We start from the raw sequence: 25,934 nt of genomic DNA, 5'->3' as shown, positions 1-25,934 counted from the left end.
GAGAAAGACATCGAGAAGACTGAAAATACACACAAATTATCCAGTTTTCAACTCTGCCATCAGTGTTTTTATGGTTTTTCCTTGCAAGATTTAAGAAGCATTATGGGTGACCTTTACCATTAGCTATTAACAATAAATTATATTCTTTCACTGAGACCTAATTGCAAAACAGCAAAATGTTCAGATATCTGTAAAAAAATACCTCTAAATCATGAAAAATTAGATTAGAGTCTTGGTCTCTCTTAGTCTCCCTTAGATTGTACAGGATTGTAATCCTGTCTATCAGCCACAATCACCAAACAAGGCAAAATGAAAATTAGAAACAAAAAAAAAAGATCAATACGACACCAACAAACTAACACCCAAACAAGGACACCAGCCGGCCAAAAATCAGCAACTGTTAACCTCATAACCAAGAAAGAGAATCCTGCCAAGATATCCAACAGGCTGACATTAACAGAATTTTATAACACAAATCTAACTGGGAAAGGCTGAACAAACACATAAGAAAAACAGGGTAAGAGTAAAAAAAAGTAATTACTTTGCTAACCTGACACACTTCCTCTGATAATCAGCTCTTCAGACAAGGAAGAACAGGACAGGCAATTTGTCTGACTGTCAAGAACTGCACCACACCGAGCCACACAAAAATTGAGGATTTTGGAAGAGATTAAGCTTAACACTGCCTCTTTAGTCTCTTCCTAAACCTTTAAACTATGTGTAAGAAATATTAATCTTAAAAATCAATTTATTGGTGGAGAATTTTGTTAGACTGTGGTACAAGAAACTGAAATGGAGCAGAATGACAACAGTTAGGGACTGGCAATAGAGGACAGGATACTATATGAGAACAGAAATACCCAAATTAATAATTGCCTAGTGGTCATATGCTTAAAACTTGTGCTATTGAGCACTTATCAGTTGGAAACAACAGGAGAAGAGAAAGATGGACATTTATTAAGCAATTGTAAAGAGATCATGAGCCAACAGGCTATGTGCATGAAAACAATGAAAATGCAATTGCAGGATATGACAAAAGAAGTATTTCCAGTCAAGGAAAGGAAAAAACAGCAATACAGTTTAGTAAAAAAAAAAAGCTGATTTGAAACAAATCACTTAGGTTTGATTACCCCTGCTGATTAAAAAAAAAAAAAAAAAAAATTAAAATTTCAAAACAAAAAAAGTACAGAAGGTGGCTACTAAAGGAGTCTCAAAAGGGGACACTAGGAGACTGGTTTGCTTAGACTACCAAGACAACAGCCAAATTCCTCTCTCTCAATATGTCATAAACACAGGAGTACCATTTATGCACTGGAAAAAGACTACAAGTAGAAGTAAGTAGAAACAGGCCAGCAGCATCTCCAGCCTGAGAACTGGGGCTACTTTCTGACCACAGAAGCATATGCTCTGAAGCACTGTCCTCTCACAGGATTTCCCTTTATGGCAAACAATTACTTTTTAGGGTTCACATTTTTCAGTGTTGTAGCTAGACAGAAGTAGTTGCACAAATTAAGCAGGAGGTATATGTGAACAATAAAAACAATGAACTGGAAAGGAGGTGATGGATTGTTGTGAAGTCTTGCTGTTGTCATTAATTTAACTGACTGGTTGGAGATCTTGCTACAGTTCCATACATATTTGATAGGGTAAAAAAATAACAAAGGAAGATGGAGCATAGGGAGAAATTCAGACCTGCTTGCCAGCCAGGAGTCATAGCAGTACACTATTCAAATCCCTCTCCCAGTAGCTATGGCTTTCTTTCCACATGATGATGGAGATCCAGTTTAACAACTTCCTGATGCCACCACCTCATTTTCCCTTCCCCATTACTGATCCTTCCTTGCTTCTGGCCATGAAGTGTCACTGTGTATTTTGCAGTGGTCCCAATGCTTGTTAAATAACTCCATGAGTCAATTCAACTTACTCATCTCATTGAAAATCTCCTCAGAAAAAGTCATGGATAGTTTTCTGAAAGGTATAGCTAGACCGTGGACAGATCTGAGATGTTCCAGAACCAGGAGAAAGGAAGGTAGACAGAATTCAGTGGCAAAGGCCAGGGAGAGAAGAACAATTTAATTTAGCCTTCTAGGATATAATCTCTTAAAATTCAACCTTACTAGTGGCAAGTACATCATGCCTGAAACAGGCAGCTATACCCAAATCCTACTATTCCCCCAGAAAATATACCTTTACCTCTATTCTTTAGAAACCAGCATAAGCATAACGTGATCACTGATCATTTTCCATTAGAGGTCTCAGAAGCATTTTGTTATGGTCACTTGCAAAACCTGTATCCAGTGTATCAATTGATTTATTATTTTTAAGTTAATTATATATTTCCTGGGTTAATATCATGACCCAAAACAGCAGAGATTCCCAATTTACCTTGTTAGACTATCACTTCTACACTGTTTTCCACATTCTTACAATTCTCACCACATCCTTATCCTATACCTTTGAAGGCAAATGTTCATTACAACTGCAGTACTGCACAGAGCACACTATTCAAATGAGCACACATGCCTAATTTATACAAGAGAAGCGTAATATTCACAGTGTTTACCATTTGGCTCCTTATGCACCATTAAGTTCAATTAGATTTTTTGAGAGAAACTATTCAGTGAAAGATTTCACGGAGTGGTCTAGACTGATGCATCAACCTTCCCTGATTAAGTCCTTTAAAAGTTCATAAAGTCAGCAAAGAGTTTTCCTTTCTCTCACTATACCTCACCTTGCTTTTATGACAGTAAGCCAGAAGCTTCCACTGGATTCACTCCATTCACTTAAATTATTTGACTTGATGGGAATTCTGTGAAATCCTCCTTGGTCATGATCAACCAAACCAAACCACCTCATTGTGTTTCCTGGTTCCTAAACAGCTAAAAGGTTTTCAGGAGTGCAGAGTGACTGTATGGATTGTTGCTAAATAAAAATTATTTGTTTACATCTACTTTTTGTTCGCACTCTTATTGTGATGCGTGGCAATACTTGGCTACTCAACCCAAGACATTTTGAAGTCATTTCAATGTAAGAAATGTTAAGATATATAGTTTGGACATATTGAAATCCTCCAAGTATTTCGTTACCCTAGTTTTACACAAGCTATAATATTGTGGATCAAATAGTTTGTTCTAACAACGTGTGTATATTTCTTCTCACATAACGAGAGGAGACAGTGCGCCTACGTATCAGCACATTATCTCTTCATATTCATGTTACTCATCACCTCTTATACATCCATTATTTGACTGGGGTGCAACAGCACCGATTTTTATTTTAAAAGCAATCTAGTCTTTGGTAGTATCTAGTCTTTAGTAATGGAAAGTCTTATAGAAGCATTCTTTTCAATTTTCCTGCCAAAATCCAATGATTGTTTAAGTACTCTAAAGAAGGTTCATAAATTAAAACACTGAAAGCCTTCTAAGTTTCCAGAAACTGCTTCCACATATATAGATACATAACAAAAGAGCATTTGCAGAGGGACTAAAAAGAACCTATTCTTTAAACATTCTAATGATAATTCAAGACATCATCAGTTAGAAGCATTTCATTAAATAGTACTTTTCCCTAGGTATACTAGCAAGTGTTATATATGGCTGGGGCAAGCTGAAAAAATTCTTAAAAGCATATTCCCCACAGTGAAGGAGTTTCTATTTCCATATGAAGTACTTTGATAATAGCCTCCAGATGTGAGAGAGAGGATTCTTTATAAGCAGCTCACTGCTGTGTGATAATTCATTTCCTCTCCCAAAGAGAAGGTGGTGTTGGAAAAACAAAACAACGACATTCTCTTTTCTACTTTGAACTGACTGCAAGGATTCATTTTGAAGTGAATCTTTTGGCTCAATTCTCCTAACAAAATAATGTGTTAAGAGTTTCACTTTAAACTACAACTAGAGGGCTGTGGTCTCAGCAATACTGCTGTTTTTAAGACTACATTTATGTCCATTTCTACACCGCAGTGTAGGTGCCTCCCGTGGTACATCGTACAGTCTCCCAGATTCAGTCATCCAGAAGGGAAGGGTGTATAAAGCACATCATGCTCTCCTTCTGCTTGTGTTCCAACACAGCCAATAAATGAGACCAAAAATAGGGATATTTTTTCCCAAGAAAACACAGCTTTTCTTTTTCAGCAATCTTGTAAATCATGGTGAGCTGAAAACTTCCACTGAAGCAGAAAATTCTGCAAAATATTTGCACTTTGATCTTCAGCTCTGATTGCACAGATTGTGACATAAGAAAGAATTTAGTTTCTTTCACTGAACTTGTTCAGTCACTGGCAATTACATGTAATACCATCATAGCACTCAGTAGCACAAGCTAACAAGCTGAACAAGAAAACACCTTCAGCCATAGCACTGGTTTTTGGTTTCTTTAGGCCAATCATGTGAAATCCCAGCACGAACCCATACCTAATGATGAAATGGCACTGAGGAAATTTGTCTGGATTCCTGTGTACTGGGTTTGTGGGGCAAGGTTTTGGTAGCAGGACTACAGGGATGACTGAAGCTGACAGAAGCTTCACCCATATCCAATGGGGTCAACGCCAACTGGATCAAAGACAGACCTGCCACTGGCCAAGGCAAAGCCCATCAGTGACAGCGGCAGCACCTCTATGGTAACGTATTTAAGAAAAGGGGGAGAGAAAACTGCAACTGCAGCTGAAGAGAGGAGTGAGAAGATGTGGGAGAAACAACTCTGCACACATCAAGATCAGTGAAGGAGAAGGAAGTGCTCCAGGTGTTGGAGCTGAAAGTCCTGTGAGGCATGTGGTGAAATCCATGATGAGGCAGACAGTTTCCCTGCAGCCCCTGGAGATGAATGGCAGAGCAGATATCCACCTGCAGCCTCTGGAGGACTTCATGCTGAAGCAAGCTCCTGGAATGACTTGTGGACTCATGAAGAGTGAAGCCCACACTGGATCAGTTTTGCTGGCAGGGCTTGTGACCCTATGAGGGACCCATGCTGGAGCAGTCTGCTCCTGAAAGACTGCACCCCATGGAAGGGACTCATACTGGAACAGTTCATGAAGAACTGCAGCCCATGGCAAGGACTCACACTGTTTGTGAAGACTGTTCCCCATGAGAGGGACCTCATGCTGAATTGGGGAAGAATGCAGGGAATCCTGCCCCTGAGGAGTAAGGAGCAGCAAACACAACCTCTGACTGACTAATTGACCGATTGCAACCCCATTCCCCATTCTCCTGTGCTGCTGGGGGGGAGATGGCAGAGAAATCAGGAGTGAAGGTGAGCCCAGGAGAAAGGGAGGGGTGGGGAAAGTATTCTGAAATTTGGTTTTTATTCCTTACTATGCTGCTCCAATTTGCTAGGTAATAAATTAAACTAATTTTTCCCAAGTCCAGTCTGTTTTGTCCATGTCAGTTACTGGAGAGTGATGTCCCTGTCCTTATCTGCACCCATAAGCCTTTTGTTGTATTTTCTTTCCCTCAGCCAGATGAGGAGGTGAGTGATAGGAGTGGCTTTGGTGGGAACCTGGCATCCAGCCAGGGCCAACCCATCACAGTCTGTCATTTACAGGAGCTTTAGTTGAGCTGTCATACTAACAGCCATCATCTGGAATGCAGAAGACGTGGGTATCCACTCCCATGTGAAAGGCTGGGAAAAATCGGAACCCTCAAACTATAAAAAGTTTTTGATCTTTCACAATAAAACTATCACTAACAACCAGCACTAACAACAAAAAATCCCTAACCAATGGAACATCAAACCAGAGACAGCTCCCCAAAATGCACTGGATGCCATGGACATTCTTGTTCATCTCGCTGTAGCAAAAGTCAGCCAGCAGCTGGGGGTGCTACCAGCTACTGCACCTACCAAATCAGACACACTCTGCAAAAAATTTCAGCTCAGACAGAATAGCTTTCTCCAATGAAGCACTAATTCACCAAGGAATTTTGCTACCTGTTGAGCACTATTATATGCATTATTTACAGAAAGAAATATTTTCTCTTTAAGCAGCTAGCAAGCCCCAAAATAGGTCACTCTAGAATGGACTGACATCAAAATGCAGAAAATTGCTTATGCTGTGTGAGGCTGGTGTTACATTTTATTTTTAAGTAGCCCCATTAAAAATAAAGCTTTTGGAAATTCTTAAAGCAGAGGGGGAAATGGTGCATTAAAAATTGGATCTGAAACGTATCTACAGTGGTTTCCTGGCTGTAAGTCTTACTTAATTCTTTAATAAGGAACAAGAAAATTATGTATAATTACTGCATGAAAAGTATTGTATTGGTAGAATTCCTTCAGTAAGTTTAAATAATTTTACTCTGAATAATAACAAAAAATTAAAAGACTGACTTCTCATACATGTTAAAATAATAATATTTTTTTAAAAATTAAAATTTCCATTTAAAAAAAATATTTAAAGTGGGGCGGGAGACTAAAGGAAAAAGAAAGAGACACCCAATATTGCTGAAATAAGGACATGAAAGTCAAATCCACAGTGCTCAGCAACAGAATTGATGTTGAAGACACAGTGATCATATGGAGGACACTTGGTTTCTCAGAACTAAGCCTGGAAAATTAACATGACAAGACTATATATTTTATTGTAATGTAGGTAGCAAAAATTAGTATGAAAAGTCTTCATTAAATTAACTTGCAATATTACCATCATAATTTTCAATATTAAAAGTGTGGAAATACTTCAGATTGAATATTTACTTACAGAAATAATTTTGGAGGACTTTATGTGACAGTATTTAAGATGCTATTTTTACTACTTTACTGTTCATTTTATGGTGCAGTATTTCACAAAAGAATGTAGACTTTTCCATTTTGGATATGGAAGTGAAGTGCAGTCCTATGTTGAAAAGAAAAGGAAAACTTAAAAAAGAAAATACAAAGGCAGGAGAATGAGGAAAAGAAAGACAGAAAAAAGCAGTTTTGCCCATTCATGTCCCTTATCTCATATCTGGTTTTCTTTGATTAATCTTGATGTTACACCCAATCACCAGTCATAGCTTTTCACTTTGCTATAACTTTGCTAAACATTTAATAGTATTTTCAAGCTGTATATCTACAGCAAGCTTATTGAAAACTATTCCCCATCCAAGACACATACTATTTTCAAAACTTAGACTTTTTTTTGCTTAAGAAAAACAAACTACTGCTTTTTCAGAGCTCTGCCATACCTTTCTAAATTGGCAGTACTATTTTAAAAAACAGTATGTCACCTTCCTGAGTTGTGGTGATTTTGTTCATTTTCTACAGTTATTTTCATTTCAGGCTAATACAGTCTTGGACAGGAATTCTCTAATATTTTGAGAACTTTAAGTAACTCCCGATTTCCTTTGCAAGAATTCTGCAACCATTTTGCCTATCAGTTCCATCTAAATCTTGCCTTGCGGATATCTAGAATATGCCTGTAACTTCTGTACCTGTCCCTCAACATTCCTCATGTGTAATCAGTTTTATAGCTACTGATTTTGCCCAGATAAGAAACAGGCAATCAGATACGAAGTGCTATTGCAAAGACTTTTTTTTGTTTTCAAAACACATCTGACTTCTTTAAAAGAAGTAAAGAACAAAGATGTCTCAAAAATCATAGAGAGCACTGCAATTTCCTTTCTTTGCTAGAAAAAGACTTCAGATTAAGACTGCATGCTATGACCATTCCAGCTACAGATATCAGGAACCCACCATTAGATTCCCCACACCACTCTTGCTAAGTTGATTCCCATCACCTGCATCATGAAGTGTTTTCCCATTTTAACCTCTACATTCACTTCTGCTTTACTATGAAACTCTCCAGTTAGCATAACAAGTCAATTTTATAAGCAAAAATACTGTATTTTCTGAAAAAAATAAAAGCAAAACCACCCCATGTAATTATTAAGGGAAGACCTCAAATCCAGCAGACTTATCAAAGTTAAAGGCTGAAAAGTCAACATTTGAAAATATACTGTTTACATTTTAATGTATAAATTGATACATTTAATTACATGATTTTACTAAATATAATTTAAATAGCTGCCAGCAACACTCTTATAAAGACTGCTGAAAACATGAATCATAGAAAATTTCTCAAGGTGTGACATATTTAAAGCACTTGAAATATGGTAGCTCTGTATTTGAGAACCCTTTGTCATGTTCATCCAGAAAATCACTTACCCTCTCTATGAAAAAACTTGAGAAACCAATGAAAGTCAATCCATTTCTTAAGGCTATACCCCCCCAAATCACTTTCACAACTGTTTTAAGAGTATTTTATTTAAGAGTATTTTATTATTTTATTACCCACTGATTTTTACTGTTCTAAGACTCTCATAGTAGAGTTACTAAAACTTGTTCAATAAGTCTTACCAATACAACACAACTATCTCAAGACAGTGCCTACATGGCAGCAGAGTAACTTTTGCCTTCACTTAAAATCGCTCAAATATGCAACTTATTTCCTTTATAAGAGTAGACATCTGAAACAACTAACCTGTATCCCAAGCCCAACATATCTTAAGTACCCACTGGCAGAGGATATGGTCATCTGATAAATGCCTGCACCTGCTGTGAGACAGTACCAAAGGGAAATTTGAGAAACTCACAGAGAAGGCAGAAAGCCTTGGTCTAAATAATTATGATTGCCCAGGACATACAAGACAGCACACACTGCATCAAGAGTACTGGGACTAAAGTGGCCTGAAGCCACGTGCAAAAATAATGCCTCATTGTTTAAAAATCATCTTTGCTTTTGTTTCTCTGACTCAAAAAAAATGGAACAGAGATGCAACTTCACTCGCTCAGCTGCAGTGACCTCACAACAGCAGTTCACATGCATGTGCTGAAGATTTTAAAAAGAACTGGAACACAAAAAAATACTACAAAAAAAAAAAAAAAAAAAAAAGTACTACTACCAATGATTATGAGAGTCAAAAAAGGAGGGGAAATCTTATTTATGAAAGTACACAGCAGATCTCCCACACAGGAACTCTGCAATGACAACTAGCTGACCAGGTGATTGTCAAATAAACCATTTGATCTTTCATAAGCATACATAAGCCCAAAATCTAACTTTTCTAACCTAGAAATACTCCAAACTGGATAGTTATTGCCTTCAGGCCCTGAATCCCATGTCAAGGTCTTACGTTTGTCTTAATCTTGGCTTATACAAGACTTAAAATACAGGAACTTCCATTGCTTTTAACTTTTGAAGGACAAAACGGAACAAAACTCAGTTTCATGCATGTTCTGTAGGTTGTTCTTCTGCTGTTTTTGTGTTTTGTTTTCCTTTTTTTTAAATGACCCTCATGCTCATAGCATTCAGGTCAGTATCATACTGAAATGGTATACCAAACTGAGTGAGGAATGTATCTTGCTATGCTTGTTTTCTCACATTTCCATCCTGAAAATAAAAAGGGAACAGTGTATTGTTGTATTCTGAATTAATTTGTGTTGTTTTGGGGGTGTGGTTTGTGGTTTTTACGTTTGTTTGTTTGCTTAGAAAAACAAACAAAAAGGAAGTTCAAAACACTCTGCAATTTATCTTCATAGCCAGAAAGGAAGACTTCAGAAGTGCACTTTGGCCTACAGATGATGGGGGTTTGCATCAGCCTCTAATAGCTCCAGGAGTTTACTTAACATCCTAAACATGCTGTTGGCTGAGATTTATGATTAGGAAACGAAAGCTGTGAACTATAATCTTTAGTTTGGGGCATTAGAACACGGGCATTAGGCCATTTAGCAAGTTAAAGGGAAGGCTGGGATGTAATAATTGACTGTTAAATTTATGGGAAATTAGCACAGAAGAGAAGTTGCTGCCCCAGAAACTTACACTGAGGAAAATGCCTCAGTATTTCTATCAGTCCCAAAATACTGATAAATTCATTATGAGAATAATTACAGATTTCTCTTTCCAGATGTGAAATAGCTGTCACCTGGATAGGGCTGAAATTCCTAGCAAAGCACAGAGGCCAGAAGGTGCTGTTGGGAGTTTACTCACTAGTGGCAAGTTCTGATCTGTACCATGGACCAAAAATCTTAGTACTAAAGGGAAACATCCAGCAAAAAAAAATCTGAAGGATGAAGAAAAATGCCTCCTTGAAACTACCTGAATCTACTGCCTTGCTCAGCTTTTAAGTGTCTGCCTTTTGCCAGCGCTCTGACTGCTCACACACAGCCATTATCTGGATAGTGCTAAAATCACAGGGTAACATAAAAATCACAGAGGCCATTTGCACGTGGCTGACACTAGATCTACAACATTTGTTTTGAATTTGCTTAGGAGCTGCTTTCAGATGTCAAAAGGAAGACTTCAGACTTCACAACTTCTCTGGGCATTCTATTCCATTGCTCTGTCACCCTCAAAGTAAGTTTTTCTTAACGTTCAGATGGAACTTCCTGCGTTCCAGTTTGTGTCCAGTGCCCCTCATCCTGTTGCTGGGCACCACTGAAAAGAGTTCTGCCCCATCCTATTGACACCCTTTAGGTATTTATTAGCATTGGTAATACCCCCTCTCAGTCTTCTCCAGGCTAGACAGATCCAGGTTTCTCAGCTTTTCCTCATAAGAGAGATGCTCCAGCCCCTTAATCATCTTTTGTAGCTCTCAGCTGGACTCTCACCAGCAGCTCCTTGTCTTGTTCTGGGGAGCCCAAAACTGGACACAGTAAAAAACACAGCTGACTCTTTGTGAGCCAGGTACTGAGAGGCCAAGTGGTAGAAAAGTAGTTTTCCATCACTGAATATACTCCTCCAACTTAAGCATTTTGCATCCTGCATGCTTACTACCCCTCTTGGGTAAGAGAGCAGTATCACCCAGTCAGCAATTTCGGAGCAGCCCAGGAAAACCAGAGCATCTTGCCCTTCATTTTTGGTATGAGAGTTTTTTATGCATGCTGGTCTAAATTAAGACAGCACAAAGTCAGTTTCTAGTGGAATTAATACTATAGTTTCCATCTAGCTTTCCTTTGCAACATGATTAGCATTTAGAATCAATGTACCCAAATTTCTCTGTGCTGGTCAAGCCTCTAAACATTTCATCCATTGGTCATAAATGGTATCAGTCATCATTTTTTTAATGTATCAAGGATTTGAAAGGTAATTAGAGATACTGAATCAAGACCCATTTAAAGTCTCCAGAATGTATTTAAAAACAGAAGGACTGAACCCGGAATTCACAGGAGACTACTGATGAGTAAATACATGCAAATTCACACATTCATTTCTCACGCATTCTTTTGAAGCTTTCTAAACTGAAGATTACAAATAACTATTTGCTTTAATAATGCCACAAAATGAAACAACTAAAACCAACAACCCACAAAGCCACTCAGTAACATGAGATGACATCAAATTATTTCAAAATGAGGATCTGTATAATCAAAGTTATCCACACTACTTTGTCCAGCAGGTTTTGGCAACATTCTCATGTAGCTTTTTTCACAGAAGCTCCTATATACAAATAAGTACTAGAAAACCAGGTGAAATTCAGTTCTAAGGTTGGCTAAAGTTTGGCAACTACAGAATTTCAATGCATACAGAATTTCAATACACCTCCACAAAAGTATAAGCTCTTTGTAAACACTTCTCTCTTTCGAGAATAAACAAAATTACATTCAAACATTTTTCAAGAGAAGCAGGTTTTCTAGCCTATCAAGGAGTCCTTAGCATTTTCTTCTGCACAACTCTCAGGCCCTAAAGTGTAAGAAATATGAGTTAATGAGTAACATTTAAAGAAGAAGGCTTTTCACTTTCTATTAATAATCTGGAAGGGCTTCATATGCAACACTAAAATCATGGTCTGTCCCTTCTATGAGCCCTGTGGAGTGTTAATAATACTGGCTTTGGGATGACACAAGGAAAGATTCTACTACTTGCATTTTATTATTTCATGCTTGGGGGGGATGAAAGCTATTTATGGTGCCTATCTGTTGGGTAGTACAATTTGTTTGTGAATGTGTGATTATCTGGAAATGAAAGATTCATTTCTGTGTATTTATGCACACACATGTGCCCCTACAGACAGATACAACTCCTTTAAGTCAGCACAAGTCCTTCTTTAAAGAACAATCAAATACAGCAGGCACTAGGAGGCAGGGAAAAAAAAAAAAGGGCTGGCATAAAGACAAATTAGTGTGCAAGCACTGGCCTGTACCAGTCCAAGATTCTTGCAGTTTGGACTGTGGAACAGGAAAAGACCAGTCTGAACAGCAAAGACCACATTTCATGATCATAATACTGGTGGAGAACTGTGAGTGAATGGGCTTAAGGAGGCCTGAGAAACACTGAAATACCTCTCTCTCTCTCTCTTTTTTTTTTTTTTTTTTTAAGAAATGGGAAAAACAATGAGGGGTAAATGGAGAAAATGAAACATTGCTAAAAAAAAAGTGCCACTCACTAAGCATTACTACACTAATCCCAAACCTCAATATAAAATCAATTTATTTTTAAAACAATCAAGTAGTAGTATGAATGGTATGATCATGTAGCCTGTCAGCTAAAACATTAGAAAAGTCATTGTGGATTCCACAACATTCAGGTTAGTTCAAAATTACTGGCACCAGCACAATCCACACATTTGCACATAAACACTGCACTGACTTCAACTGTTTCTAAGAAGAGAACATTTTCCTCTATATATTAGTTTCTTTTTCAGATGTGGAAGGGTAGTGCATCATTCACAGCATTTGCATTTGCAGCACTGGGAAATGAGGGATACACTTCATTTTGTACATAGACACTGCCTTACCAAATTGAGGGGGTGGGGGATGTCTGAAGAATTTCTTAGGGTGCATTTTTACAGTAGTGTGAGTCAACCCAAATCTGCCAGACCCATCCCTCCATTACTGCAGCACACATTTCACTGATGAGTGACACTACTGAAAAATCCCTTTGTCTGGCCAGGTTAATTTTCAGACAGATCTATTTCTTGAACCAGCTCACTCCATGGCTGGGAAAATGCACAGGGAAGGGTGGGACTGCTTCAGTCCAATCTCAGAGTGCATCTTAATGAAACTTTAACTTGATTTAATAAGGTCAAAGCCAATGAACACAGTGTTGCAAATTAAGCTGTCACTCCAAGTAACAGTTCTGCCACCACAAAATTGTTGTAGAGCTTTCGCCAGCACAAGGAGGGTGTAGTAGGTGACTGTGTAAGTCATACTGATCCAAATGAAAATGAACCTGGAAAAAAGTGTTTTGTAATAGGATCACTTCCACACTCCAGTATCCTGCAGGTCACATACACCTGGGCTGGCATGTGGAAAAGGATGTCTCACAAGAGAAAAAGAGTACTTCACAGCTCAAAGCGATGGCTTCAGTGTCTGTACTTCCACACATGGTTAAGTATCCCAGGGTTTGATACAAGGCAATTCTGCAGCTACTGGTGTAGCAACACCATCCTTTCCAACTACACTTTCTCCCTCCCTGCCTACAGTCACTATGTGCCTCTATTTTTTACTTTTGTCCTCTTCATCTTCAAAAACTTTGTTTCTACGACTGTGAGAGTGCTGCTGACTCAAACAACTTTTGAATCATTTCTCCCCATGAACAGCAATGGCAGCAGAAGTGAGAATGAGTAACTCTGAAGCTGATGCTGCTACTGAAGGAGTACTCGGTCCTCAGGCATAACAGTGTCAGGATAAGGAGCTTCCAAAACACAGTTCTGCCACTCTGTGAAAAAAGATACTAAAATGCAAGTCCTTTTTAAGATAAACTATCTTGCTTTTTGACTATGTTAAATACTTGCTATGCAGGTCAGCTCAGATTACTAAACTGACTCACAAAACTGCAGAACTAACCTGTCATTACTTGCCCCTACAACTTTTCACCTTCCTGATGACATTACTTTTGCCCATAGTTTTGTTTTTGAGCAGAAGACTGATAAAGATTACGCAATTCAGTGGGAAAACCCTCAACAAAGCCTCTAAAAATGCTAGCAATTAATATTTTCCTCATTTATAATATTTTGAGGTGATTGGATAGTTTTAAAATTAATTTTATGGGGATGTTGCATGGTGCCAGGCATTTCACAAAATTGTTGACAGGTGTTAAATCAGATAGTACACAGAAACCTAAACTCATCACAGCCCACATACTGACTGAAGTTGCAGTGACTCTAGAGTCTCAAAATGGTGTTAATCAGGGTGCAGCTCCATAGTATGATCTCTCAGGAGGCAGAGCCAGTGTAGGAGAGTCCCTGAAGATGTCTCTTAAACCAGTTTCATTGCTAGATAGAAAGTAGAATGCTCCAATTTGCCCAAGAACCTGAACTAAAAACAATAGGCAAAGATGTCAAAATGAAACAAAAGTAAATGGCAGCCTTATTACTTTGCAATCTGACTGAAGGGGTTTTAACCTTTAAAAGGCAACAAAAGCTAAGACTAAAAGTTGTAACATTACACACCACCCCAACTTTCTCAGCTGAAGTTTAGAAACAGCCTTTAGCTGTTTTAGCCTTGCCTACTTGTGAATTCTACATACATTTTCTAAGAAAAAAATGTCACTAACAGCTCACAAGTGCAACTCCTAGACCTTCATTTACTGATTTCACACAAGCAAAAATAGTACTTCTTTTCTTGCCACTGGAATTTTACTGGCAATAGCCGAAGTGGGAGCTTTCAAAAAGAGATGGATTAGAAGTTTTTCAGAAATAGTGACACATATACCAGCTATATTTACAAAGGATGACTGAATAAGGTATTTAAATAAACATGTATTTTCAGCAAAATGCTTTAATGTTGCCTTTACTTTCTTTGTTTTGCTTGCAAATGAATGAATGTTAACTGCAGCAATTCACTGCTGAGAAATCAACACCGATCAAAACCATTCAGGGTTACCTTTTCTATCTCCCCCCAGAATTCTGAATTCTGTTTCTAACCTCAAAAATAAGTATTGAGTTTACTTTTTTTCATGCTTACTACTACAATAGCTTAAGAATTCACTTCCCTTCACAACACATCGTGCCATTGCATGAACAAAGGAGCTTAATTTCTGAATGATTCCTCTTCACTGCTTCATGTAAATTAAGTTTTTAAAGAAAAATTATATTCTTTCTGACTAGGATTAAAGCCCACGTGAAGGCACTGCAGCCAGTGACAGTTAAGAGACCAAGTATGAGGTTTTACTCTTTTACATCACAAGAACATTTTTTGTATTTATGAAAATTTAATTTAAAATAATTTTCTACTAAAATATTACTATGGTTTCATTAAATTTCAATAATGATTTTAGCATGGAGAACCATTAGTGCATTTTGGATAAAGAAGTTCACACATATATTTTCAAATACTGATAGTGTAACACATCTGAAACACCAAATTGTATTAAAACAACAGGATTTAGCCTACTTTTACTGCTCTACTTGAAGGTGGAGTAAAAAATTTAAAGGGAAATATGCAACAGCATTTTCCTTTCAATAAACTGATAATAAAAATAAGGTTAAACAGCTTTTTTTTTTTTTTTTTTTTCTTCAAAGAACAACTTGTTTTAACAGACTTCTTATCACATGCACATTATGGCATTATTGTAAGGCTCAAACTGCAAATTTTCTTTATATTAAGCTATTCTTAAGTCCAACTCGACTTTCACAACATTCGTTTTGCTTCAGCATTTGCACCACCACCATGATTCTAAGAAGCCAAAATAAACAGAAAAACAAATTATGTAAGTAAAATATAAAACATTAACTAAAGAACTCGATGATAGTCCTTGGAGATTTTTAGCTAATTTTGAGTTGTTTGGTTTCTTTTTCCCATTTTTGCCTTTCCCTTTCTGTAGCAGCATCTTGCATAAGCAGTTTTCATCAGGACAATCAAAGAATGCAGGTATCATTTTAAGTTGTTAAAAATCATCACTAAGTTAAAATCTAGTAATATTTTTCAAACAACGTGCAGAAGCCTCTACCAGTCTCTGTGGTAAGAGAGTACTAAAAAGTCTGATTTGTTTTAGCTGTTTCTCTCCTTTACTGCTGCTGTATGAAATGAGTTTTACCATAAGCAGCAAAATTAATCACAGATGGTTTCCCACAGATCTGTTCCCCATCAGTCTCCTCCGAGGCCACTGCCAACTCATCCTACACTACCTGCCCATCCTACTCCAGGTGCTGTGCCTGGAGAGCCTCATGAGGAGGGGGCAGCACATCCCCTACAACTTCTGAAACACCTATGTGAGAATTAGCTGATCAATTAATTTATTTCAGCTGGCATGCAGGCTGTTTGCTTTTGAAATGTTTAACAGTGCTGGTCCACTTTCACGTTGTATAAACAGAATTTGGATGTCTCTATTGGGCTGAGGCCCAATAAGACAAATCTTGCACCTCTGAAACCTCTACTTAATGGGCAGTAAGTTTTGAACTAACTTCAGGGAAGACTGGTAACAAAGAAATTAGACTGTATGAACAAATTAAAAACTTTCCATTAGAAAAACAAGCTAAACAGGCAAAGCACTATCACATTTGTGAAAAACACAAATAAGTTTTCTTTAGAATTTCCAGAGAGTAATTCTTGAGCACTTCAAACTACAGCAATAAGATTTTCATAAAATTTTCCTAAGTTCAAGCTTGAAGTTGGTCTTTCAATGCACTGTCACATTAGATGCAGTGATAATTTTTTAAGGATCATTAAGTTACACAATACTCAACAATAATATATAAAACAAGTTAACCTGCAGGTCGTAAGTTATTCTCTGACAGTTAATCAGGTTACCCATACAAAGTCTCAAGACAGAGACTGCAATTGCAGAGAAAAAGAGAATTCTTTAATGACTGTAAGCAAATGCTAATACTAGTAAATTAACCAGAAGTAACCAGAACTAAACAGAACTCCTCATTGTGTCTGCATTTTTCAGGTGCTGTAGTCAGCAAGCAAGGTAAAAACTCCAGGAATATCTGATTTCTCCAAACTCCTTTAAAATGTTGTTTCTTCTTCTCTCTCATCTTCAATGCCTGTATCAGTTCCAAAAAATACTTGTAAATAAGGAAGACATATGTCCCTTTAACGCATATGAATGCATTTTGCCAGTAAAAAAACCTTTTTCTCTGCTTCAACAGTTTGGAAAGTTTTGATAAATCTCCTGGAGATAGATGTAGTAATTACTGCCATAAGGTATCAAAATACAAGACTGAAAACACAATCTAAGGCCTAAAACTGCTAACCACTACACCAAATACTGTTTCAGTAAAAGGTGATAGGCTCTATTCATGGAAGATGACAGAATTTTTAAGATAAGATATTATTACCTAACAATTAGGAAGAAATGGGAACTCACTTGGGAATGACTAAGACATTAAAAAGGCTGACGAGGCTTCACAGTAAATTTGGATGGATTTTTCCGTGGCTGCAAAACTGATCCTAACACTGCAGCTGACATCTCCATCAGATAAGTATGGATCACCTGTCTCACGTAAATAAAACATACATTTACGTTATTCCTTGCTACCTAGGCACCACAAAGTTTTCAGCCTCCCTTTCTAAGCAGGAACATACTTTGTGCCAATTTTATCTTTGTTTACCTTTAACAGTACTTCACCATGCTTAAGACATCTTTGCAACAGCCGAATTCTGATGTCAGCACAGCAGTGGGAATGCTGTTCATTAGTTTACTGCAGCTGCAGAGCCAGCAAACACACATTGCTTTGAGTGACATCAACAATAAGCATGTGTTTTAGATTTCTAGGTAACAATAGAGATTAAGAAGATATTGCAGTCTGGAAAAAAATAATATATGAACAATGTTTAACACAAATTGAGGGCTACACAAAAGTTTACTTTCTTTAACTACCAAAATATCTATAATACATACAGTGAAAAAATGTTCTGCTCATTATTTTGTCTGTTGTTTTTTTCTTTTGCGGAGCAAAAGATGTACACAGGCATTAAGCAGACAAGACAATGTGAATTGATTCAAGTAGACAAGGAAGAAAAATAACTTAAGATGATGTTGATTTGTCTTCCTATCAGTCATCTCCATACTATCTGCAAGCCCTAGGATAGTTCTTCTTCCACTTCATAGCTCTGTTGCGAGATTATCACTTCGCTTATGATTTTGAACATACCTAAGCCTCCTGCTGTTGTGCAAACTTATGCATAGACACTCCTTGTAAAAATGCAGTGATATGTCAAGCATTATTGTATCCAAACTTTATTTAAAATACTTGGATACACAAGAAGTCTCCCACATTATACCACAAAAATACATACTCACAGGCACACCCATCTAAAGTAATCGATTTATACAATTAAAGACTGTCACTTACACTGAAAACTACATCAGTTCAGCTCCACAATCTTTCAGTATGACCCTAACAAATATTTAGCCATCAAGAATTTTTTAGGTTGCAATTTAAATTAATACATTTTCTTCAGGAGAGGGGGGTAAACCCAGAAATTCCTAATTTACTACCTGCCATTCAATGTTTGTGTGTTTTTATCACAACTCTTATTCATCTCTTTTCCAAGGTGAATAATCCTACACTTATCAAACCTCTAGACAGTCTCCTTAATCCTGATGTTAATATAGTATTTGGTAGATGATTACTTTTTTTTTTTTTTGCCTTAAAACAAACAAAAAACTCAAACAAGACACACTCACAACCCAGAACCAACCAACCAAACCTGAAGACATTATTTCATTCAGTCCACAGAAAGGACTTAGTCTGGAGTTAATCAAGGTTGTTTGGTAGAAGAGCATAGTTCCCAAAGGCCAACTTTCTTATTTATTGAAGCTGGAAGAGTGTAACTGAAGGAAAATATTGCAGGAAAGAAATATTCTATGCTATTTTTTAAAACAGCTAAGCATAAAAACACTTGCATGTTAGCCTCCCACCTATTACAAAGTTTCTATATGATGCCTGTTAAAAAGTCTGTAACTAGTTTTCCACAGAAAACCTCTGTCATTTTCTGGGTTCTTAAGCAGAGACAATGAAACCTGGTTTACAGAACTGCTAGGCACTCAGAAATTTCACTGAAATCAAAAACTTCTGGTCTGAACATGTGCAGTGCAACGGAATTCACAGTCTCTTCAGAAGTCACATTTCAGAAATGCCAAATCGGGCAAAGGAAGCCAGTTTGTCTTTCCCCTCTTTGGGTTCTGTTTTTTTCCCCATTCAGTACCTCTTCAGTTCCCTGTTTTTAAGCAATGATTAACATCATGTCTTCACCTCACAAAAAAGCATTAGCAAAAGAATAAAATGAATAATTCTTCAAGGTTTATACTAGAATATATGGGGAAATGAGGACTTCTGAATTACTATGTCCTTTTTGGTGGTCAATCATCAGAAGTTATCATTCCTAATTCAGCAAGCTCTTTTCTCCCCCACTTTCCAATTAGAGCTTCTTTTCTTTCACAATTATCTTCTTGTTGCCAGGAAACCATTAGAATAATATTGTACATGTGAAATTGCCATTAATTACTGATGCACTTGTAACAAAAGAAAGTTATCAGATTCAAAAACAAAGGGTCTCATCATCAATCAGTCTGAAATTAAGTAACATCTGGGTGAACTGGGTGAGCCCACACAGTCTGTTTCTCTAAGGACTTATAAAATTGGGACATTTACAATGCAAACAGCTAATATCCTACTGGAAAAAAAAAATCAGAACAAGATTTCTTCTCTGACTAGTGGCCTGTCCTAGTTAATGATAAACTTGATTGTTACAAGAGTCAAGCTAATTAAAAAATTAAACTATGAACAAAATCAAATTAGAAATTTGGCTTTAGGCTTATGTGGCCAGCAGTAGTTCAAGAACATTGGAAACTGCTGTCTGCAGTTAAATGCCATTAATGGAAGTTTTTAAACTGTTCGAATAATTAAGAGTATATAATTTCTTTAACCTCACTATATGACCTCCACAAAACTATTTATAACTCCTAAATGTAAGTACATGCAAGTCAGAGGTCTAAGTCACGAAAATGCCTATCATCTAAATCTTGTCATCAAATAGTGTCTACTAATACAATCTAATATACTTCACTCGTACACCTTTCCCTGCCCAAACTAACCAAATTGTAGTGTATTTTCTTACCCCAGATGATAATCTATTTTGTATTTTCTTAGCTTCCTTAAAATTAATCACCTAGGATCAGGTAGGTCAAATCAAAGGTCCATATAAGCACACAATCTTAGAAAGTGGTCATTAACTTATGCAGAAATAGGTGAAATAGGTGAGTAAAGAATAATTTTTTTCCCCTCTCTCATACCTCCAGCTTACACCAAAACATTTAAGTTGCAAAAAAGCAACCTTTCCCAATTTTAACATGTAACAGATGCCTAAAAACCACTTGTGGGTAATATGACAAATTATTAGCGTTAACTATTTCTAGTGATATGAGGATAATCTTCCAAAGATAAAGACATGACAGGCACAACTACAACACCTAATAACCTGCAGAGGAACATGCAGAAAGACAATGGGAAGGAGAGGCAGTGTTTGTTTCACTCTGGCACAAATACATATCAGATAACTAAGAAATGCCATAAGATAAGGACAACTTCAAGGCACAACTAACTTCTCCAGATGATCACTAGGTGTGCCTTGGAGTGAGGTGGTAGGAGGAGAATTTATGAGAGGTGGGAGGGGGTGGATTTGTGGAAATCAAAAGAAACTTTCAGAGAAAATGTCCTCCCAGACTGCCACCATGGGAAAAGCGACAAGACTACTGCACTGATTGAAAAATAAAAGGAAAAACCCCCAAACAAACAAGCAACCCCCCAGAAAACAGAATACTAATTCAAGCTGTGATAAAGGAAAGCTACATCGCCCTCAATAAATTCTAAGCTATAAATCTCTTAATTTCACTAAGACAGGTTTTTTAAACTTCCTTGAACATTTGTTAAAAATCTCTATGTTGAAAGTAATTTATCATTCCTTTCCCTTTGGAAGGTTGGAGAAACTGGTTTGTTTTTTTTTAAATTTTTGTATCTTTTTAGTTTGATTAAGTGTGCTTTTTACAGATTTTAGTACAGATTTTAGAAATTAACATTGCTTACACTGATACCTATCCCTGAAATAGAACACTGCACTCCAAATGTTTTTCTTTTTTCTAAAGGTGTCCATAAACTTCACCACACTGTATAGTGGTTGGTGCAAAGCCGTATCTGAAGTTGTCATCATTAATTTCTTTTACTTAAAAAAAGCACGCAGTATGGAGATGAGGACTTTTGCATTGTTTCTGCAAAACTATCTCAAAAGATAACACTTGCAAACTTTCACATTCAAATTGACTTTCTGTGCCATTTTAAGGCAGGACAACCACAGAATGTAGCTGCTTTTTACCCTATGCCAGGACAAGCATTTATAAGCTCTCAAGATAAAACAAGAAAATGGTACAGGCTAAAATTAACACAGGTTTGTTTTTTTCTTCCTTCTAAGTTTCAGCCCAGAACTGTTCACCCATCCATTTTGGCATGCAGCAAAACAAAATGCCTGTACAGTACTGAGGTTGAGACAGACACACAGCAGAGAAAGCCAGCTCTTTCAGTGGCAGTTCTGGCTTTGCCTACAAAGGCTGCTTAAACCAGTCTCTGAGAAACTCTATGCATTTTGAATTGATGGGGCTATTTTTAGTGTATCTGACAACTAAGCACACTACTATTGATCTTGTCATCATTATGAATAAGGTTTACATGTAAAATTACATGAAAATACTCACTTGTGACCAAAGAAAGTTGTATCTGAGATTTAATAGTTTACTGACAATGATACATAAGTGCAGAGTTTGCCAAAGCAGTAAAATACAGTAATTTTGAAAAAAAATACAATAGCTGTGGAGAAGCTCTATGGCAAAGAAGATGCTGAGTTTCTAAAACTTCTTTCAACCTTCATTATCTTATGGGAATAAATATAATATTGCTAGTACAATTCTTCTCAACTTTTACTTAGTTGCTAGCCTAATTTTGGAACTGAAGAAGGACTGCTTGAGTGCTTTGTAATTGTTTACTGTTTTCCAAGTCTATTTATTGCTTGGCTAAATAAAAGTTATCATCTCTCCCCATAAGCCTTAGTAAATGGACAAGCATTTAACTTTCAGTCCTGAAACAAATCATGATATAATGTGAAGAGATACACTGTAAAGAGGAACCTTAGCAAAAAAAAATGTTTGTAAGTGAAGTATGGTAAAGCCACAACTCTGCTACATGCAGAGTTATTTTGGTTAAAATTAATTTAATATATTAAATGTACATTTGTCCCCTGAAAGTATACCACAGTTAAAATCACTTCTTCAGTAGCTGAAATTATGGCATTCTGTCCCTACTCCAAGAAGGCACTGACCCATCAATGTAACCTTACACGCTAAAAAACACTGGTGACACCGTTAAGCACCTGAACGGGTGTTTCATTCATCACACATATGCAATCCAGATGCTTTTCCTTTCTGCATTGCTCAGAAAGTACATGCTGATTTTAAAACCCTCAACCCTTCCATTTTCAGGACAGCGATAATGTTATCATACAGATCTATCAAAACACTGTAAATGAATCTGGCCTACATTCTATTACCCACAACCCCAAGCAGAAGGAGGGAAAGGATAGAAAAACACTCTTTTACAAAGTCCTTGGCACAAAAGCTGCTGGACAGGTGCCCAGAACGTCTCAAGTTCAAATAATAAGAAAAGCCTTCATTACAAGAAGAGGTCTGGACACAAAAATACAGATGTGATATCAGAAATGTTGCTAATAAGGGCACAAATTTGTAACCAATTAACTTCACCGTGACTCCAATGAGCTAAGAGAAGGCAAATTTGCAGAAACTGACTCAAAGCCTGCTGTACAGAACACTGAATTACACATGCACCTTCTGCAAGAGACACACAGAGCATCTTTGGATCACACATCATGAAGGTATAAAAAATAGTTTCAAGGATTTATTCATGCCTGAATTTGTACATTCTGCAAAGCTGGCTTTTAGCATTGATCCATTATTTGAAGTTATGGGAAGTTATCTTTCAACTGACCACAACTTTTTCAAGCATTTCCATCCTAAGCACTGCATCATCATAGTATTCCACATACCAAAGAGAATTTTTTATAAATCAAGTTGGTACCAAGAAGCATGGATTTAATAAATATTATATAAAATGTTTATGTTTTATGTCTATAAAAAAAACAAAGAAAAAATACTTGTTGGTATAGTTCTAAAGTGAAAAGTACTTCTGTTTTTCTTGATGCTTCAGTAAAGGCAAAAAAATGCCTCAAACACAGCTTAAGCAGTACCAATGATATAAAAAAATCTTGTTCTGTTGTTTCAGTAATGGTAAATCCACTGGCAAAGTACTGGTTCCTATTTAAAGATAGTCTACACTCCTGAGGTCATCTGAAGTCCTTAACAGTTTACATAAACAATCATTTTAAAATTACAGAAAAAAAAACTTGCTCTTAGCCTGAAAATTATGGCCAACACACATGTGAATTCAGCAAAACATACATGCATTACTTCAAAATTCTATCATTCTTATTATGTAGGAATGGCACAGTTCAATATTTCACATCGTCCATCTGGGACAAAATACCCTTTTTGACAAGCACCTCAAAATTGCCCCCCTCTCCATTCTATACAGACTGCTAAAAGTTCTCTGTCCAAAAACTCTGAACTCTCATCCCCTGGAACTGGCAATATTCCCCCAAAATTCTGAAAAAGCTAGGCTGGGATTGTCCATTCAATAATTTTCAAAACTGTAACGGGACAATAAGGCTCGTTTGCAAACATGTGCCTTGCTGCTTCAGAAGCAGATCACAAAGCCTACATTCTCTTCACATTTATATGTAAGACATTTTTCAATGTATTAATTAACTGACTAGCCAAGACCATAATTTTTATTTTTCAGCCTTTGTGAGGACACTACTGTTACAGGAAACAGATCATCAGATGTGAGAATATTTCTCATTTCTAAAAACTATTACTACATGTCCACCCTGGGCACAGGACCAAATCCCAGGTTACGACAACTTTCTAGTCCAAAGACCATGGCATTACCAAATGAGCTGTGCCAATGTCTGATCAATGCACAACTTCATTCTCTATTTTCAGTATAGAGGTAAGAAATAATAGTCCTGTATCACAGTGAAATTTCATATTTCCAGTGGAAAAACAGATTAAAACACTAAAAAGATGAGCCCGCACTCTCCTAGAATGCTCTCAAACAACCTGAGAAGATGTTTTATAGCAGTGCTTTTTGCTTATGAAAATCCAGCAACTTTGCCAAACACCAGTTACACCAAAAAGGAAGGAAACAATATGAATTATATCAAATTGCAACATCTGAGGCAGGTTTACATATGAAATAATTTAAAATTCTATCTACAAAGTCCAGACATTCATCTTCACTGTGCTATCTTTTCAATCAAGAATATCTTTAACTAGATCTACTTGTTTCTCCCACTCAGCTGAGCTTGACCAAAGTGCTGGAACCAGAAAAAAAAAACTTTCTAGCTTACCAACAACAATTTTCAGTAACATATCCTACAATTAAGATTTATGATTTCACTTCAGGCTTCTGCCCAACACTGTGGATGGATTCCACATACAAATCAGCTGTTCAAGTTTTCAACTCTTGCCTTTCCAAGAACTTGCAAGAGAACAGTCATGAATTACAAAAATTACTCCTTTTTTTGAGGAAAAGAAAGGAAGTTGTACACCCACAAAGGTCTTGAGGCAAGGAGGAGACCTTTCACCTATTATACAGAAACTGGGGAAGTTTTCTCCCACGATGAAATGTTTACCTTCAGGAGCTAAAGTTGCAGGGAAGGGGATGGTGGTCAGGACTGCTCACCTTTAACCGTTTAACCACTTCATCGTTGGTAATTTTGTCCGTAATCTCCTTCACTCCAGGAGGATAGTAGATGATTTTACCGTCGGCAGCAGGTTTTGGTTGGGTAGCAGGGAAGTCCATCCTGGTGCTGCTGGTTATAAACTTTCCTTCTCCACAGTCCTCTACCGGCCTCTATCGGTCAGAAAACAAAAGTTCAGCGGAATAGAAACGACTTTCTAACCCTCTTTTTCCATTTCTCACCCTCAATTCGCAGAAGGCCCCGGCTAGCCCCCCGCCGGCTGCGCCCCTCGCTGCTGCCCCCGCCGCTCCCCCCTGCCCCGGCCGCCGCTGGGGCGAGGCCCGGCCCCGCCGCCGCTCCCCACAACTCCGGCCCCTCCATTCGCCCCCGGCACCTCCTTTCATTGCGGGGCTGCTCCAGCCCAACACTCTTAGTTCGGAGCCGACGGTTTTACAATGAAATTTCGGGCTCGATCGAAGGATGTCCCGGGGCCGAGGGTCCGCCACGGCCCGAGGTGGGGTGCGTGTGCAATTCCCGTCCCCAGGAGGGGCTTCGGAGCCCGTACACCGGCGCCGGAGCCGGGAGACGAGGCCTAAACAGTTAGGCCTCAAAACTATCAGGAGGCAGAGAAACCAACAGGAGAGGGGGAGGGAAGGAGGGAGGGAGGCAGGCGGCGGCGAGCACAAACAACACACCCCCGCCGACCCCCCCGCCCGGGGCCGAGCCCCCCACCCGCCCCCCCCGCGGCGGCGGGAGCCCCTCCGCGGAGGGGGCCCGGCTACTCTCCACTTTCCATTTGTTCCCGCAACTTCATGTCCCCTCAGCCCCTCACCCCGCAGCCCCTCCTCGCACCTCCGCCCCACACCCGGCCGGGCCCACAAAGCGCTCCCCCCACCCCCCCGGCTCCGCGCATACACCCCCGCCGGCCGCGGGAGACAGGGAGCGGGGGAGCGGGGACCGAGAGAAGCGGGACCCGGAGCCGCCTTTACCTCATGCAGCTCCGGAAGGTGCAGCATTGAGTAGCCTCCGTGCCGGGTGGTCCTCGCCGCTCCGCCGCCACCCCCGCCGGCCGCTACCCTGCTTCTCTCCCGCCGCCTCCCTGCTCCGCGGTGCGGCGGCGGCTCCTGCTCGGGGAGGGGTGGGGGGAGGGGGAGGCTGCTCGGTGGCGGCAGCGGCGGCGGCTGCTGGGGAGAGGGGGAGGCTCCGGCGGAGCGTGC

The 25,934-nt window shown here is 38.4% G+C and overlaps 1 protein-coding gene across 3 annotated transcripts in view; it reads right to left on the bottom strand.

Moving 5' to 3' along the window:
• Positions 1–25,875, bottom strand: part of PDS5A (PDS5 cohesin associated factor A) — a 78,421-nt gene extending 52,546 nt beyond the window's left edge. For 2 of the 3 annotated variants that reach the window (XM_071743703.1, XM_071743704.1), the window contains exons 1-2: positions 25,707–25,843; positions 24,720–24,890 (exon numbers count right to left, since the gene is read on the bottom strand). In XM_071743703.1, coding sequence (XP_071599804.1) covers positions 24,720–24,890; positions 25,707–25,733 — 198 coding nt within the window. In that variant the 5' untranslated portion in view covers positions 25,734–25,843. Of the gene's footprint in view, positions 1–24,719; positions 24,891–25,706 lie in introns of all 3 variants that reach the window. The other variant, XM_071743702.1, reaches the window with a different exon arrangement.
• Between the last annotated feature and the right edge of the window lie 59 nt (positions 25,876–25,934).

Source organism: Heliangelus exortis, chromosome 4, assembly GCF_036169615.1.
Source record: "Heliangelus exortis chromosome 4, bHelExo1.hap1, whole genome shotgun sequence".
In the NCBI taxonomy this organism is placed as follows: Eukaryota; Metazoa; Chordata; class Aves; order Apodiformes; family Trochilidae; genus Heliangelus; species Heliangelus exortis.
This window is presented reverse-complemented; position numbering and strand designations above follow the sequence as displayed.